The 19,702-nt window shown below is 36.3% G+C and overlaps 1 protein-coding gene and 1 pseudogene across 20 annotated transcripts in view; one reads left to right on the top strand and one right to left on the bottom strand.

Annotated features, from left to right (window-relative positions):
• GRIP1 (glutamate receptor interacting protein 1) overlaps positions 1-19,702 on the bottom strand; it is a 585,894-nt gene that overhangs the window by 156,074 nt on the left and 410,118 nt on the right. For 19 of the 20 annotated variants that reach the window (XM_036238016.1, XM_036238017.1, XM_016148483.2 and 16 more), the window contains exon 2: positions 2,091-2,171. The exons of the other annotated variant lie outside the window; for it this stretch is intronic. In XM_036238016.1, the coding sequence (XP_036093909.1) occupies positions 2,091-2,171 (81 nt within the window). The remainder of the gene's footprint in view (positions 1-2,090; positions 2,172-19,702) is intronic. 20 annotated transcript variants of the gene reach the window in all.
• Positions 8,296-8,414, top strand: LOC118614767 (annotated as a pseudogene).

The raw sequence follows: 19,702 nt of genomic DNA, 5'->3' as shown, positions 1-19,702 counted from the left end.
TCTTGTGGACGTAGTAGGGGTAAAGGTAGACATGATCGGTGACTGGTTAAGACTTTCCGATGTTGGGTTAGATATCTCTTTGATTTAGGTGACTTACTTCTTGGCCAAAGAGCAGGGGAGACTCCTTCCATTTGCCAGAATGAGAATTAATAGGTACTTTCAAGTAAGACAGTAAAGGTTTGGAACTCCCAAGTGTCAGAAGTCAGTCAAGAAGCAGTGTTCAAGAAGTTCCTTGATTTTCTCCTTAAGATAATAGTAAGTAATAATCATCTATTAATCGCTTTGTTTTCTCAGCCCCCTGGCTGATAAAGTCCTTTTTCTCTGGGACTTTTCTAAATAACTAAGGGTTAGGTTAATTTCCATCCAGTTTCTACCCTTCAACCCTTATGGCTACTGTCTTATGAGAGCTGAACAAAAAGGTGTTCGTCCATGTTCAAACTCCAGGAAAATAACTCATGAAGCCTACAAAAAAGGTTCATGATTCTAGTGACTTTTAAATTGACATAAGAGGAACAAAAGGGAACATTCTATAATGAAGAATCTGTGTGTCATGAACTAAGAATTATGATTAGCAACTTCTGCGTGTCTAACATGTAATTTTAAAACTACTTAATGACCTTAAGGAAAAGTATTATAATTTAGTAGGCAACACTAGAAAACCCATGAAAAGGCAACATAATAGTCAATGCTTTTGTTTAGTATCATGTAAAGCAGTAAGGACATTGGGAAGTCGCTTCACTCTCCCCAACAGAGGAGTGCTGAGTACCAGCTACTGTAGAGAAGACAAGAAGGAACTGATGAATAACTAGCATTCTTAAACTTCGAACTTTGAGTAATTCCTTATTGCTGACAAGGAGAAAGCAGAGAACAAAGCCCATAGCTGGCTGCAATAGTGTTTTCTAAACGTGACCAGCACTAAGATTGATGTTTTATAGGATAGAATCGAAGAAATCTCCACACTGGGTGATGCCATCTAATTACAGAATTCAAATTACTTTAGAAACTTCAAAGCACACAAACAAGAATGTATAACATATTCACAATATGCCTCTTTATAAGCTGTGTACTTTGATAATGAATCTAAGCCTTCAGAATAAGAATAAAAATAACCGCATGTAGTTCTTACACAAATAAATAGTAATCATGAACAGGGCTGCTCAGAACTGAACTCATCTTGTTCTTTATTCAAATGGAAAATTTCCCTTTTCGCTGATAGACTTGCCAAACCATGCAATTTAATGTTGAGAACACTGCTTTGTTTCTCCTGAATTGCTAAAACTACTATACACTAAAATCCTGTAGCTAAGGTTTAGCTGTACTCAATTTACTTGTATAAAATATATAATGACATATTCAATAATGTCTAAATTTATTAATGCTTTTATCCCTTTTCTTAAGTACAGTTGAGAAAACCATAAGAGGTTTCCCATGAATTACCTACTTCAGATAAAGTTTAAATAGTATTTTAAATTTTCTTCCTCCTTTAATTTTAGAACATGTGTCATTCTCAAATTCAAAGCTTCAAAATAATTGAAGTTTTGGGATAAAGACATTTTAAGATCTTTCTTGAAATGTTTCATTAAGAAAACAAGCATCACTTATAGTATTACAAGAATTCTACTCACAGCTTCCTAAGGAAACAAAGTCCGGAAATTTAACAAGAGTTGTCCAGTGGAAGTAAATCCAGGTTCAAAGAGATAGGAAGAAAGAAATAATTTTTATTCAGCACATACATGATCTGCTACAGCAATTCTGAACCCCTTTGTTCTGCTGGGTATGTCTCAGTAAAGAAATAGATTCTGCTGTGAAAGTCATCCCCTGAAAACAGAGGTGAGAGCAAGTAAATGAGTGAGAGTTGATATAAATTCAAGTCATTTTACAAAGAATTTGCACACAAGATGAATTCTTACAACTTGGCAAGCTCTTCTACAGTCTAGCTTTCGTAAATATTGCTCAAACGAGTTGTGCAGAATGCAGTCTATGCCCTACGAAACAGCATAATTTTTATTACTGAAGTGGGATTATTTAGGATCACCAAATGACAGGGTTCAAAAGTAAAACAGCTGAAAAATCCAACAGTCTGGTCTAACCTGGGATGCTCTGTCTCCTCACAGCCAATGCTCCATCAGGCGGCTTTGTCTGGCTGGCGGATTTAGTGTAGGGACTCTCATCTGCAAAGGTACAATGAAGGGTTAGGTTAATTTCCATCCAGTTTCTAATGCAGTGAAGATTTTTTAATGGATTGCAGTCCTTCTGCCAAAGAGAGGTGATATGGTATGGTACAGAAGAAAGGGTCACTAGACTTGGTTCCTAACCTCAGTTTAGCTGTGGGACAAGTCACTTTAAAAGTTCTGAACATCAGTTGTCTCTCCTATAAAAGGGATGTATTTTCTCATCCACCTTTTAGGATCGTCAGGATCAAGCTATAGTGCACACGAAGGCATAAAATAGTAAGAAGTATGCAAATATAGTATGCAAATTATTTGCCTGTCACCTACATTCATTGATAAATAAGTATCAGTGAACATCAGTAACAGGAAGACAAAGAAGGAATAAAATGGCTCAATGGGCATTAAGAATAATCAGGTAGAAGAACAATGAAAATGAAAAGGAATGTTATATTTCAGATAAGCAGATGACAGAACATTAGTATTGCAAGGAAATAAAGACATACAGAATTAGTGGGTTCTTGAATGTGTGAATTGGCATCCAGGGCCAAATGAAGGGAACAGGAACATTCAGAGTAAGACCAGAGAAGGTAGGTTGAGAACAGGGAAGTAATGACGGTTAGCCAAAAGAAGAGGTATACTGCAATGAGCTGATTTGCCCTCTTTTGGAAAGAGATTAAAATAATCTGCAGAACCACACAAAAGCAACTGAAAAGACAGAAGGACTAAATAAAGCCCAGTAAACCTGTGAGAGTTAGGCAAGAAGTTGAGTGTGCAAAACCCTGGGTGACAAGATCATAGAGGTGGTGGAACCATCAGAGTCAAAGTAAAATAATATATATTTTTTAATGTAGGAAAGGATTTGATCCGGATTAGAATATAGGAGCAATAATTCAGGATGGCAAATATTAGGATTAAAATAGAAAGGGAAAATTCTTCATAGGAAGAATTCTTACATGGGAATATTCATATAAAGCAATAGATGTCTGAGTAACAAACATTTTCAAGATTAGGATGAGTATGGTCTGAGAAAACATAATGTAAAATAATTATCTAGCATATCTATTCAATCTAGATGACCGAAATGTGTTACTTGTGAACACACTATAAGGTTGGTTTGTTGTTTTTGAAACAGGAAATCATTAAAGGATTGAAGAGAACTATATTGTGCATGGCAAACTATTAAATATAATGAAGATTTAATTCAGTAGCAAGGCTTTGTCATCTGAAAACACTAATTCTTCCAACTAAGCGGTTGTGTATCAAAATTGAGGAACTCTATTCCTCACTAGGATGTACTTCTGGTTGAAATGATTCACAATTTCGTCACATAACTAGCAAGGTCTTTATCAATGACAAAAAGAAAAAGAAAAAGAAAAAGATTAATACTGCTGTAAACTGCAATTAACTTAAAATGGAAGTCACACCGTTTCATGTTTATATTCCATTTGTCATACAATTCTTTATATTCTTCCAACCATAAACTCCCAACTTTCAGATACGAATACAATCAACAGTATCTTTTTTGCTTATGAAGCAGCATCACAAATCTTTGTTCACTTTGCAAATGCAATTTTTGAGTATAACCACAAACTACAAAACAAAATGCAAGCATTACACTACGTAAGTCTCCATTTGCCCCACCATTCTCACTTGAGTATTTGAGTGCTTTTCTCACAGTGTTGATTTAATGACCTGGCAATATGCTTTATAGAGATACAACACCTATTAAAACAAATGTACTATATGTTAAAATATGGATTCTTCAAAAAACCAATTAAAATATTTCTTCTTTGATTATCCAAAACTTTGAAATTGTGTATTTATGAATACTAAGCCAGGAGATATAGATCCTAACAACCAATTTTAGGGACAGCATCTTGAAAGCCTAAAGGTTTTCCTCAGTTTTCAACTTGTCATGAGTCCAGCCTATTAAAATCTTGGGTTGAGTCCAGTGTTAGATTCCTTAAAGGGCAATAGAGATTTGCTCAGGAGACTCTGGGTTTTTGTTTTTGTTTTTGCATTCGATACTCTATTTTAAGGAGCCATTTCTTTAGAAATTTACCCAGTTTCCATTAGAGAAGTAGTCAACCCTGGTAAAACTGTTTTCTCATTTACTCTGCATTTGAAAATAGAGCTATGCACTATTCTAGTTATGCACATCCTTAAAAGGCTGAAACTAAATTATAGATGGCTACCTGGCTGGCTCTACATATCCATTCCCCAGCTCCCACCCTCACTCCCAGGATTCAGAGTACCTTTACTGAGCATAGGCAAAGGTAGAAAAATATCTAGAAGCCTAAAATTGTATTGGCCAAAGGACCAGACTGAAATAAGTTCCATATTATCTAAGAATAGCTTGTCAAAGTCAATCAGCGTGAAAGCAATCATTCTTAATGGAAGCGAGGCAGATCTTGGCAACATTTAGCATGAGAATAAAGGTGAGCACAGCAACAGAGCAGCACGGCACCACTTAAAAATTGTTTTTAAAAAAACTTTTCCTAAGAATATCTCTTTATTCTAAATGTCTAAGAGGCATCATGGACCTTTTACAGAAAGCTATGCGTCACAGAATGAACGTCAACTCTCATGATGTGATGTACTCAAAATCAACTCTTGATTCAAACTTGTTTGAAAATAAACATGGAGAGAAGACACTGAATGAATCAGTGGCTTATGGTGTCATAATAAGATACTTAGGACAAGAATGTCTGCGATATATTTTTAATTCTTGAGTATGAAGTCATGGAGAGCTATGGAATCTTCTATAGGGTTTTTAAAGTGTCACGTAATGGAGATTTGTAGATGTGTCATTAGAGTTCTAAGATTAAAAGAGATGATCTAGGCCGTCCTTTCATTTTATAGTCAGGACTTGAAGGCCAGAGAGGTAAATTTATAGCAGGACACACATCTGGAGTGACTCTAGGTTGTATTTCTTTTATTCTTATTCTTATTCCTATGCTACTTCCTCCTTAAGTATTTCCTCTTGGATGGACATGAGATTTGATAGGTTATCGGTGCATAGTTCTGTTTCACACAATTTAAGTGGACACAACGCTTCTGCAGAAACCTTACATAATGTAAGTTAATTCCTATGGAGAAGCTTATAAAAATGAACAATCACAGCCAATTCCTTTTGTGTGTACATAAACCTTATCCTCCCCTCATCTGCATATTTGTTTGCCTAAAATGAAGTATACTTAAATTGTACTACTGAACTGATTTATACTTTTAAGTTCACTTTTTTGAAGAGAAAATTTTAAAATAAATGTCAATACAATTTGCCGTTCCTCAGTAAGGACCTCAAAAAATTCATCGAATTATAAGATTTCCATTAATACTTCTTTCTTTCATCAGGGAGACACTAACTAGACTTTCAAGTTCTATCCAATTACATCAATAAATTTAAAAAATAGGTCAAAACACAAGGAAAGGAATCAATTGGTAGATAACGTCTCTAGAACAGTGCTGGACACATAGTATGCATCCATTAAATATTTGCTGATAGATGAATGAATTATATTCAACTTTTCAAACTAAAGCGTTTATTGTAAACAAGCAAACTGAAGAAAGTCAAATACTTGTTATGAGCTACCCTCCCTCTTACCTCTGATTTCCTTTTTCTAGGTTTAGAGTCTATTCCTTTTAAAGTCACATGATCACCCAACACTACAGATTTATACCATGTTAAAAATCTGTGGCTCTTTATAAAACTAATATTAAAATATATTTTCTTTAATTTTCATTTAGACTACAGAAGAATTTATTGAATAACCTTTAAAATAATTCCTTTAAACAAGATAATTTTGATTTTCATAGCAGACTCTCAGCCTTGATTTTGGTGGATCACTTAATAAGGAACTCTTATTGAAATTCAGTATAGGGGCAAAACAGACATTTGGCTTGTGAGCTAGTGCTGACTGAAGTGAATTATGCAAGTAATCATCACGAGCATCTTGGGCTATCAGAACTGTCAATCTTTTCTAATGACATCTTAGCAGAGACATAATCACTGTCACACATTGATGGCTGCCCACTGCCACAGGGGGTGCATATTGGTCATGATAAGAAAGAGCATGGGTCCCCTTTCCAGTGACATCCCATGAGGTGAGGGAAAGTCCCCTCCATTAAATGGAGAATTGACATTACAATAGAAGCACAGAAAGGGCTGAGTCAAGCATATGCTTAAAACAAAAGCGGAACAATAGTGAGGTCAATGGGGAACCGTCTGTCCTTCTCATTCTCTCCATTTTGGCCAGTCTCCTCATGTGCCAAGCATGGGAGGGGGCACACACAGATCATTTGTTTTGATTATATATTCCAAGTGAAGTCGGTGTTATAAACTTGGAAAGCAAACAGCAGGCACCTAAGGAGCAATGCTTCATTTTGGATCACACCCAAAGCCCAAGTCAGAGCTGAATCACATCTTGAGAAACAGACTCAGGTCCCCTCATGTCCTAACCTCAAATGGTTGCCTCAAATAGCTTCCATGTGTATTTAGGCTGCTTCTTGTCTCTCCATATCCTGCTTCTCCCATTTCCAGGGTGTGGGCTTTCCAGAAGAACCAGATATGACTGTAGCTTTGAGAATCTCTAGCTGTGTTCAGGGTTTTGTTGCAAAAAAAAAAAAAAAATTAATTTCCTTTGGCTGAGACTAATCAGCCTATGCTGAACAATTCCTAGCAACTAATTACGCACAATTGAGGCACCTGCTAAGCCAGCAGATCCCTTAACTTCTTGATTAAGAAAAAAAATAAAAGACATTTTGTGCAATTAAACATTATGACCGTTTCCTAGCAGTGGGGAGATAGGCCGCTCATGCCACAACGTTCATGCACATCATTAGAAATGCAGAAAAATCTCTGTTTTTCATGAACGAACAAAATGAAATCCATTGTGAAGGAAATAATCTGACCCTTGAAGTCAATTACATCCCACAAATTTTAATGCCTATTACGTGCAAACTAAGAATTAATTGGATAAAAGATAATAAAACTTTAAGTGGAATGGTGATTGAGGAATCCTTATTACTTCATAGGTTTGAGATAGGAACATGTACTTTACTAGCTGAGGGGAAAGATGAGCATGGGCTTGGGATACTGGTGGGAGTGAGGCACGGGAGGAAAGGGAGCTCGACTGCAATGAATTTATTCAGAATTCTGCAATCAGAAAAATCAAAAAAACAGGCAATTTTAATTTTCAGCTAACGCAAAAGTTTTGTTTTGTGTGGGACCATAACTTTTTCCGTACTCAGGTCTTGTGAACATTTTATATCAGCCCAGGATGAACATATTGCAGGTTGGCTGTTTCTATCTCATAGACACTAAATCTCCAGTTCAGTTTGCTGCCTTGATGGTTGGATGGCACACTAAGATTTAAGCAAGATTTCCAGAAGTGTAGCATTCAAAGAGTTTTGATAACAGAACTCAAATATGTCTTTCTCTTCTTGTTGAAAGAATGCATAACTATAAGCACAGTGTCCCATATAATTTAAAGAAATGAAAACTCAAAGATATGGTCAAAGATTCCTCTTCAGGCCTAAACAGTCTTCATCCTAGGTTAAAATATCATTGCTTTTCTAGGGTCCCACAAAAAGTGTGTCCTCAATCTTTCCTAGAAATCAGAGGCTTCTGGGTCCTACATAGTCTCAGCTCTATTGCTTTGGGATATTGAGGCAATGACAGATAGCTACTTACAACTGATCTCATTGAGAATGAATTAATTTCATCTCCTCCCTAATGAGATAAAGTGGTCCACACGACCAGTTTTAAACCAGAAGGGAGTGAGAATGATCCACGCTTGATGGCAGGGGGCAGAGGTAGCATGCTGCTCCATTACAGCCTCTTTCCTATTAAGAGATGATTTCGCCCCTCCAACGGTCTACTTTCCCTCCTATCTTTTGTTATTTGCTTTGCATTTGCATGGCATTAACGTCTATCCTTGATTCTGCAGGGTTTCAGATAGTTTTATAATCTAGACACAGAGGTGTTTTGTATTCTTAAAGGGGACCAGATCTTTTGCTTTGGAACATTAAACAAATATCATCCAGAGCACAAGTTCATTTTTAAAACAAATGTACAATGGTTTCTTCACAATGATAGAATGTCCTCAAAAATTATGTTAATTACATCTACGGTCATGCCACACTGAACAAGCCTGATCCTGTCTGATCTCAAAAGCTAAGTAGCGTCGGGCCTGGTTAGTACTTGGATGGGAGACCATCTAGGAAGACTTGGTGCTGTAGGCGTAAAAAATAAAATAAAAAAATAAGAGATTGTAAACTGACAAGGTACTTGCAATCTGTGAGGTCAACCAAGGGTTGCCTCACCTAACAACAACAACAAAAAATTATATTAATCACAAACACAACCATTTCAGGGATTAAATATTCCAGCTAAAAAGAATGCCAACCACACAGATTATACTATTGAAGGCCTGTCTTGTAAGACTGTTTTTCTCCCTCACTGCTCCATTACCTAACTCCTTGCAATTCCAAATGAGGTTCATGAGCAAACAGCATGGGCATCACCTGGGAGTTTGTCGAAAATGTAAAGTTTCAGGCCCCACCCCAGACCTATGGAATCAGAGCCTACACTCAACAAAATCTCCAGATGATTTGTATGAACAAACATAAAGTGTGAAGACCCCTGATCCAATTGATTTGACCAAAAGCAACGGCACGGGTAGTGAGGATACATCTCTCCTGATTGTCACCTGACTGTGTCAGTGGTGGCCTACAAAGAATTTGGCAGAATAGCTTCACTAGTATCCCCAGGCCTCAAATACTGTAAGTATCAAATTTTTATGGAAGAATTTCAAGGGGAAATGAAAATGTTGCAATGCTATAGTTCTCAGAAAATTCCATCTTTTCTTGATCCACTTTAAATCATTTAACAGTTCTAAAATGGCTGATGTATGGGGATAACTGGATACATCTAAGGTCAGATGTATGTGGAGTGGTAGATTGATTGTAGTAATAACAGATTAGCCAATTTACACTTTAGGATGGAGAGAGGAAATAGTACTGAGTTACCAGCCCCTAGCAATTAAAGGATAACTGAAAATGAAGAGTTATGTACTACCTCATGGTAGAGACATGGTGCTATCCCCTTAAACTCTTCAGATACGAAGTCACTTCCTTGCACCTGCATAGTTCTCTTGGAGCCAGGAAGGTCTCCAGCACAGAACCTGACCACAATCTTCATACAGGAATAAATAAAACAGCCGAGGCCTCCGAGCATCTGGTCAACCTTGTGGAAGCAGTCTGTGGTAACTGTGCTGTTCGGTGATGCCTGCAGGCCTTTTGGAAGAGTAATATCTCGAGCCAGGTTAATTTGTAAATCCTCTCTGAAATTAATGAACATGAAATTGCACATTTTCTGCCTCTGGCATTCCTATTGCTCATGTTTCTGAATCACAGTGATAACTCCTATGCTTTTTCCTAGTATTGTTTCCAGTAAGAATGGATAAGCAAGAGTCACAGCAGACAGACCAGCCTCATCACCAAAGAATCAAAATACCTAGACAGATGGACCATAACATAAAGCTCACCTTCATTACCATATTGGATCACAATTTAAAATTTTAAAATCTTAAATTCAGTACAGCTTCCACATTTTCTATACACTTATAATTTTTGGTTTAAACATTAGATTATACCAGTTGACATTCTTAGTATTACAGCTATGAAGTATGCATAAGTTCAATAAGTTCTTAGCATTAGAATAATAATCTAGTGAAAAATATGAATGACTTCAGGGTAGTGAGTATTTAAAACTACATTTGTTAATTCTTATTTTAAAAGTGTGCCAGTCTTTAGGAAAAAGTATGCGTTTACATCGGTATTAACAGGCTAGATCATATCTAAGTATTTTTGGAAACTCATAAGAATCAATGATTTTATGTAAAAGCAATTAGAGCTGGATGTTAAGATTAATAGAAATAGACAAGATATTTGGAGAAATAAAGGTTTCTCCAATTTTTTTAACCAATGAATAATATGAAATTAAAAAGTTACTGTGTTACATACTGATCACAATTTAAACTGGAGTAAATTCGGGGGGAAAATTTAGAAAAGTACATAGATTTTCTTGAGACAACTCATGAAAAAAAATGTTAAAAATGCCTTCATTGAAAAGACTGAGAGTGTTTTTCAATGTTCCCATAACAATGGTCACAGTTTCAAAACTGGATGATTTAAATTATTATGTCTCTTGATTTAGTAAATAATATGTTTGACTCCTGTCTGGGACCTCTTTTTTGCATTTCTAAAGTAAGCTATAGAGAAAAAGATAGAGCTTTTGTAAAATTGGAGCTTGCCAAGAACTATTCTTTTACATGAAATTATGCCAAGTTTTCTATATTTAGAAAATTTCAATATATAATAGTTAGAATGAAGTGAAGATTGATAGAAAAAATAAGAGAAAGAAAATGTGATCAGGATGACTCTAAGAGGTCTAAATTTTATGATGTGCAAATGAACACTGGATGTCATTAGGGGAAAAAACAATTCACATTTATCTGTGGAGTGGAGCATTCCTGTCAAGGTTTGATTATCAAGAACATAGCCTTTAAAGTCCTCACAGGTTGCTTTGACAGTCAGTGATATGATGACATTTCATAACTTAGGCAACTTTCAACCCTGGTTCAATGGCTCAGGAGTTTTCTTTGTTTCTTGTTCCCCAGTAACGAAGTAAACTGAAACATATGTCAAATTATTTTATACAAATTAATGATCAGACTAGTCACTAACTGGCAAAATTCTAACTGGAACTAAAAAAAAAGTATTACCACCATTGTTCAGACTCAGTTTCCAATACAAAAGCTGAAAACTATTTTCTATAAATGAATAGTATACATTTATAACCTCGAGTAATATTTTGGAGCTAGCTGCCCAGACTATTTTCCTTAGGGTATTGACTGGACTAAGGCACAAAAAACATATGTGACTGCTTGCTTTTATGTGCCAAGACCCGTTTTGAGATTCCCAACTCCCTCCTTCATGCCAACATGTGTAGCGCTTAAAAACAAGGCTCAAAAGGATGTTTCCAATATGCTGAGGAAAACGAAAGCTTTTGCCAGGAGTCTATTTTAGTTAATAATCATAAGACTTAAACCAGAGGTGAGACTTTGTGGTAATGGAGAAAATGGATTAAGCCAGAAGTTATCAGAGCACAAAGTAGGTGAAGAAAAAGTAATCTTCAAGTTAAAACCCCTGGATGTACATAAAGGATGTAAATTATGTGGAGAAAAATTAAAGTTTGATTGTAATCTCACAAGATTTTTAGATGCTTCTTTCATTATGCATCAACGCCATTTGTTTCTTCTACAAGCAATCCAAACAGGTCCTTACAGACCTTCATGCACATTTTAATAAGTAGTTCAAGCATACTTGAGTCAACTGGAAGACTTCTATGTCAATAATACCAATAACGCTGCAACAATTACAGCTAATACTTATTGAGCACTCGTTATATCCCAGCATGAGCCTAAGTCCTTTAGATGTGTAATCTTATGTCTTCTTAAAACATCAATAAAATTTAAAATAGTAAGAAAATATACATTTATTTTACAAAACGAGTCCTGGTTTTAAAGAAAAACTTGGGGTTGTTCACTATGGTGCATTTTAAATGGAAAGACAATAGTATTCTTGATGAAGCCTAGAGCAGTGTTGTGTATGACATGTCCAGCACTGTGCATAGGACCTCACATACATTATCCACACTCCAGCAATGTCACTGTGCAGGTACAGTTATACTGTTGGAAATATGAGGACACAAAAGCTTATAGAGATAAAATGATGGGACTAAATGTACCCAGGAAGCAAAGTGCAGAAATGAAGCTTTAATTTACATGTCTTTATAGTCTGGTCTTCACTACCAAGATATGCTATTTATCAAAATTAGATTCACATACTTTTTTGGGGTGTGTGTGTGTGTGTGTGTGTGTGTGTGTGTGTGTGTGTGTGTAAGAGAGGCACTCCTTCACATAGTTGTCACTACAGGGTGACTACATATCACTGATATGGAGGCTTGGGGCTGCATTGGAAGATCTAGAATTTCAGGTTAGAAAATATCACCTCTCCTAGTTTTCAGATTTCACTTTCTTGTTGTGAATTCTTTGTTTAACTTATAAGATTCAAGGTTTTTCCTGGCACATAAACAAATCACTTGAAAGAATGTCTTTTAGCCAAGAAACTCTAAGCATTTTAGGAGATGAAATCTGGCTGAATTTATCTCTCTAACTCTTTCTCTATGCCAACATTCTCTACTAATAGAGCATTTATGAACTGGTTCCTACAAGTGGTTTATCATCTTAAAATGAATAAATAGTGGGGCACTCTTCTCCTTTAGTATTCCAGACAACATGTTCATAGCCTGCTGCTTACAATATTTCAAACCTTTCATTAACATGATGCAGCTGGAGGGAGAAAATAAATCTTGGACTACGCGACATCTAAAAATTCAATGAAGAAAATGGTGATATGACTTGTGCGGTTGGCAAAAGAGATCATTGAGTCTGTCTTTTCTCTCCCTCCGGCCCCAAGCTCATCTCTACAAATAGCCAGGCGAGGGTGGCGAAACCTCAGTTCTCAGGCTCACGAATGGTTCTGTGGGACAGAGTTACTGGACATAGTCCACACTTCTTGCAAGACTCAGGAATTTCACAGGGAGCTTTTGAAACCCAGGTGATTAACACCCCATTTGTTACCCATTGTTCCGTCATCTCTTTCTAGCCTTAGCTCATTTCAGTACTTATCTCTGAATTCACTTTTTTATAGTTTTTAGTTTTGAAAATTCCCAGATTTAAGCTGAATTTCTAAGTATGAGCCAGTCTCGCTACATACCATTTAGAACCAAAACCTTCTTGCCATCAGAGTGAAAGGTGAGAATCACACGTGAATTCCTTGGGAATAACATATTTCATACATATGCCTTCAGTTGTCACATATTTTGCTTTATTAATTCATTGCTAGGTCAAGCAACAGCAGATGACTGCTTATCAAACAGATGACATATGATTTTAATGTACGATTAAAGTCAGATTTATCGTGGCTGTCAGAATCCATGGAGTCTGTGATTTTCATTATTTAAAGCTGTACTTTGGATACTCTCTGGTTTTACAGTGAAATGCAGAGAAGGTACACACAAAACCTCACAAGGGTGTTAGACCAGAAGTAATTTGTGTAGAGAAAACACTAAACCCATTTCTAAAGCATTAGAATTTACTGTCCTGCAACTTTCATAGTTCATCCTGCTCTGCCACCTACTAGCTGTGTGACCCTTCTCCCTGAGCCTCAGTTTCCTCACTTATAAAATGGAAATAGTGCCTACCTCATAAATTTGCTATTAGGAGTGAATAAAATGGTGTAAATAAAGTGCCGGGGCTGCTCTGACTTTAAGAGGAGGCGGTTCCATCCCTTCGTCTGGCAGATGAGGAAGCTGAATGACAGAGAAGAGCCAACAGGGATCCCAAAGCAGCAAATGTTTCCATAATCACACTTACCACACTACCTTTTAATCATCAACCTGCTTATCTTCACAGGATGAGCTCCTTCAAGCAGGGGTTTACTTTGATAGCCATAGATATTTTCATTCTCATTTTTATAGATAAGAAAACTGAAGCTCAGGGAAGTTAAAAATCTGTCGAAGGCTAAACAGCTAATAAATAAGTGGCAGAGACATGATTCTAACCCAGGTCTGCCTGACAGCAATGGCCATTCTTTTCCCGATATTGCCTCACTACCTCGGTAAAGAGTGTGCACAACAAAATAGCCCTAAGCAGAGAGGAAATTCTGTTATCTGACCATTGTAAAGCAATCTGAGTGTTGCCTATACCTGTCTCTCACTTTCTATCATAATAAAGAGGCAGATACTTGATACATCTTCTTTTCAAGACTATGGGCTACCATTTGCTGAACTTTTAGTTAGAAAAATTCATTGATATTAAATGGTCTATTATGACTCAATTTGTCAGTGGCAAAATAAAAATGAAAACACAGGTATCTAGATTTAATAGTCGAAAGATTATCAAATTATTTTCATTTGCTTCTGAGACAAATTATTCAGACATAATTTCCTCATGAATTACTTGCTTGTCTCTCATTGGGTTATGTCTACTTCATCAACTTCACTACTTCTTCCCAAAAATCTTGCCTGAACAAAGATTCAGCTTTTATAGTTAATTAGGACAAACAAGGAAAATGCAATTCAACTCCACAAATGTGGATGTTTCATTTTGAACGATTTTGTAGCATTATACTCAGTAGGACTCTTCCAGCTTTTCCAATGAACAAGCTCGTGACATTTACAAACACCTAGAATAAGAAAACACTCCTTCCATCCCCATTTGTCAATTTCATTACTGAATTTTGGGTCCACTGTGAGACACCAATCATGAACGCAACCATGTAAAACTATTAGATTCTATTAGCAATAATACTTTAGAGGCGGTTCATTTATGACAACTGAAACTTTCTCAGATTCACTTTCCTAGACCATATAATTTGCCTGAAGGTATTTTAAAATCACATTGTTAAAGCTTTAGAACGGTACTCCTGAGTATTTAACTCTGAGCCGCAGTGTATTTTGAAACAGATTTTTATGAAATCCAGTATTGACTGAGTGACAGGCAAATCACTCAGTATTTTTCAATGGAAACATTTTTCAAAATTCTAGATCAGTGTATATCAGTGCCATATGAGACAATCAGAAAGGAAGGTATCTATTTCTATATACGCATGCATATACACATATAAATACATATGTATATACATGTTTATTTCATAGATGTAATCATCCATACATATGTATCTGTTTATGAGCACTTTTAGGAAGAAGTACACATAGTGATAGGAGAACTCGAAGGACCCCATAGCCCTAAGACATTCCTTCTCTTTGGCCCCGCAGGGCAAAATACAATGCACAGACACAAGTTGGAGACTACCATCCTTATCCCAGTGACTTCTTATTGAGCCCTGAAGTAGAATGACCAGTTCTACCTGCCCAGTGCTAATGGCGAGAGCCACAATAACACACAGCTTGTGTAATATTCCAGAAACTTCAGTGTTTATAAAATTTGTGCACATCTGTGCATTAACTTACACAGTTCACAGACTTTGGAATTCTACATTCAGGACTGCCACATTCTATCAAGAGATGATTTAGTAGAAATTGTAATTTAGCTTGGAAACAGCCCACAAATATTTAAGGTAGTTCTCCAGCTCGTAGAAGAACAGAATAGGTATTTGTTAATCTCAGTAGTCCAAAGCGAATAACTAAAGCCCAGCACAGCAGACATTGTAGAAGTGGGCACAATCACCATCTGACATGTACAATCTACACATTCATTGCATAATGTAGTAGTTTAGAATGGTATGTGTAGATTTACTGAACAATTTGAGTAGTGATTTTAAGCGTAGCTTGCCTTCACATTTATCCATTGTAGTATAATTGTAGCCTTTATTGGCTTCTATTTTGTTTAAGACAAGCTTAACAAAACACTTGATATTTATTATGATAGAAAGAGTAAACAACACATAATGGTTATTCTGGGTACAATAAAGCTCAGATCTTTGCTTCTTTGACAATTAGGGATGTATTGCTTGAAATAAGTAAACACATTTGTGCATTATCTGAAACACGTCACATTATGTAAACAGAGACCATAAAACTGAAATATGTAAGTATCACTGGTGCTGCTCCTGTTTGTATCTTCCCTCTAGAAAACAATTTTAAGGGATACTTTTTTATTCCAATTATGAGACATTTTAGCTAAAAAAATCTATTAGGTCAAAAAAATCTTTGTTAAACCAAGTAGAAAGCTTTGCCACCTTTGTTAAACATCTGCAAACTTAATTGAAAAAAAAAAAAAAAGATGTTACATCTGGTGGAGAAATACCAGAAAGCCTCAAACAACATGCATAATTGGACTATCTTTTTCCATTTCTTTTATCTTTTTTCTTTTGAACCCAGAACTTCCTTCTTGCATTGCATATTTATGTGTAATTGAGATGAAGTATAATGTAAAGGCTAAAGGCTTTTCTATGAGCCATCATAGAATGAGGGCTCAGAATCATTTGAGGGTGAGCTGTTCAGTGAGTAATATCTATGAAATTTAAGGATTGAATGTACATCCACTAAATGATCTCTTCTTTTAGACTGTGAATCATGTAGGCATGTTAGAAATTTTATAAATATAAAGGAGGCATACTTCTACCACATTTGTTGTTTTCTGCCATCACCAAAGAAAAGCCAATTGGAAATACATAGAGAAGGCGAGCCTTTATTTTTCTTCTAGAACTTTTCCTCTTTAAGGTTCATGGCAATAGAGTGCATGTTTACTCTCCTTCTATTGTATTCATGAAATGCCTACTGTTACTTGGCTATCGTGACTGCAAACAATTTGAATTATAGGGATGTGGGTTCTTTTGTAGAGTTAACATGGTGAAAAGCACATAGGCTTTATGTTTATAAAATGTTTGAATCCTGATTTCTCCATGTACTTTGAGCAAGTTATATAAATCCTCTAGGCCTCGATCTTCTCATCTTTCAAAAGAGGATAATAATATCTATTTTTCAAACTTGTGAGAACTAATTGGAGAAATGCATGTAAAGATCCTGATATATAGCATAGGCTCAATAGTACTAGCTTCTTCATGCCACTTTGGCCTGGAATGATTTCATGGAATTCTTGGATATTTGATACATGTTAAAAGATCATATTTAGTAGAAATAAAAAGAATATGAATAGAGATTTTTTTAAATCTAGAATTTCTTTTTCATTTGTTTTTATTTTATTATGAGGGTAAGACAGAATCCAAACAACAGAGAACAAAAACACCACTGTTTACACACAATTAAGTAGAGATGAGTTCTCAGAGGGCTAAAAATAACTGCTTAAAAGAGCAGTTAAATAATCCCCAAAACACACATAAACCTAGTAAGCATAAAACATATCTTTAAAATATAACATAGTAATCCTCCCACAGGCATAACTTAGTCTCCTAAGCTAGACACATAAGGTGGGCAAATGCCTATTCTTTTATGGTATTAGGATATTATTTATTAAATTACCACTTTTATAGTGCCCTGGAAGTCCGAGAACTAATGCTCCTTATAAAGGTTTAAGCTAGAATGAGGGAGATGATTTGCTCATCTGATCTTTTATATATAAGTATCACTAATTGTGCACATCTGGTTTGTATTTGTTCCATTAAGCATCTCCAGTGACTCTGTTTTGTGCACAGCCCAACTCTGAGATGTGCACTCTATAGACACATAGAAAGTTTCCTACATGTTACAGTTCAGTTCAGAACTTTCATTAAATAAATTGAGAAACAAGTGAATAACAAAGCAGCCGCCCCTTTTTAAAGTGAGCATGCACTAGTCCCCTTGCTTTACATGATAAATGATGACAAAGGACAGAGTGGTATCATTATGCAGTTTGGCAACAACTATGAAAAAGAACTTTTTAATTTCTTTCCATAAAATTTTATTTTAAAAAGTGAAATATGGCAGAAGGCAAGTACTCTTGGGTATTATAAATCATCTCCCAGCTAGGAAGAGATCTGTTGGAAGCCTGCCCAGAGCACACCGATTTGTTCTCTTTTCCTGAATCACTATTAGGGTACAATTACTTTTCATTGGATTTAGCTTTAGTCTGTGCAAGCATAAAAAAATGTTTCTACATCCCGGAGTTTCAAACTGCAGAAATAACAAACATTTAAAATGCAGCATAAGTAGTCTCCATTTCTGGTCAGAAGATTTTCTAGAAATTGTGTCTTAAGACATATCACTTTTAATGTTATTTTTAAAATTTCCCTGATTTCTTTATTCTTGACATTTTGGCAGCATTATGGGGGTCAGTCTCCCTGTCTCCTCGGCTCTGGGCTCACCAGATGGTCCCGCTTCCCACCTGCCTCATCAACCACATCTTCTTAGCCTTCATTGGTGCCACCTTCCCATCCTCTCCTCTCTTTCCCTCTTTCAGATCTGTAAATACAAATATGTCACTCTTTGTCCTATCTACATGCCCCTCCCCCTTATCTCATTAACTTCCGTGCCTTTAAATCCTAATGGCTCCGCATATCTATATCTGCAGCCATGACCTCCTCCTGAGCTCCAGACTCAGGATATACAGCTGTCTATCTGGCGTCTCTGCCTGAATATCAAAAAGGCATTTCAATCTTAAAGATGTATGAAATAGAGCGACTGATTACCAGTTACTCAGGCCCAAAACCTGAGTTATCTTGGATCCTCTCTTGCCCTTACAGTCTACCTTGAACCGTTAAGCTAGATCTGCTGGCTCATTCTTAAACTATATCCCCAATCCACTGCCACCACCCTGATCTAAGCCACCATCACCTCTCTGCTCTATTGAAACAGACTCCAGAACTTGCCTACACACTGCTCATATGTCTGCCAAAGTTATCTTTTAAAACTAACCGCCCCCCCACCCCCCCACCCCCCGCCAAAAAATATCACATTACCCTTTGGCTTAAAGTTCTCCAGAGGCTTCCCATTATAGAGTAATATCCAGACACCTGACCATCTTTCTCACCCTGTCTTGCATCTTTCTCCTCTCCATTCACTACACTCCAGCCACACTGGCCTTCCTCCTGTTCCTTGACCATGCTATGGTCATGCTCACTTTAGAGCTTTTACTCCTGCTATTCCTTACCTAGAATATTATTCTGCAGGTCTTTGCACAAGCAATCTCCTCTTACTATTCTGGTCTTGCTAAAATGTCATCTCTTCATCCTTGAGAATCCTTTCCCAGTTTAGCCCTCTTTTGCCAAGTCACTCTCTATCCATTTACTTATTTTTATTTTCTTTCCAATACCTAAAACTACCTGAAATGTCTATTTATTTACTTACCTGTGTTCGTCTCTCTCACTAGAATATGAACTCCATTAAGAGCAGGGACCCGGCACCTATTGTCTATGTTTCTTATTCCCATAGTCGGTATCCAATATGTATTTGTTGAATGGATATTTCGAATGCATTCCTGACCAATATATATATATATATATATGTAAAGATATATACCACATAATAAAGTCAAACATAACAACAAAAACCCTTTATAATAATTTGAAATAATGAAATCATGCTCCTGGTCATAGAGTTCAAAGTGAGAGAGAAGCAGGCAGGCCTGGCCAAGTCTCCACTATAGCATCAATTATAGCTGGCCGCTCCTTACATTACACATGGATAATTGCGTGGAACTCACTGGCTACACAAAGAAGTCCAAATTCAGCACTAAAGTACACATCCACTATGCATAGCAAGTAAAAATATGATTTTGCATCTTAAGTGAATATGCCAGGGTTCATAATACATGTCAATTTTTTAATTAACAGTATGCTTACATTAGAATTTAGAATGCCTTTTCAGGGACCACTGAATGACACAGGTCTCTTAAAAATATGACCAGGAATGTTTTAACTGATACTTGAAGTTTCTCTCAATAAACGTCACTTCCAAAAAACCTGCATAGCTGCATCTCATTATCTGGGTGGCTTTAGTTAAGAGA

Source organism: Rousettus aegyptiacus, unplaced genomic scaffold (genome assembly GCF_014176215.1).
Source record: "Rousettus aegyptiacus isolate mRouAeg1 unplaced genomic scaffold, mRouAeg1.p scaffold_m13_p_2, whole genome shotgun sequence".
Taxonomy (NCBI): Eukaryota; Metazoa; Chordata; class Mammalia; order Chiroptera; family Pteropodidae; genus Rousettus; species Rousettus aegyptiacus.
Note: the sequence above shows the minus strand (reverse complement) of the source record. Positions and strands in the feature narration are given on the sequence as shown.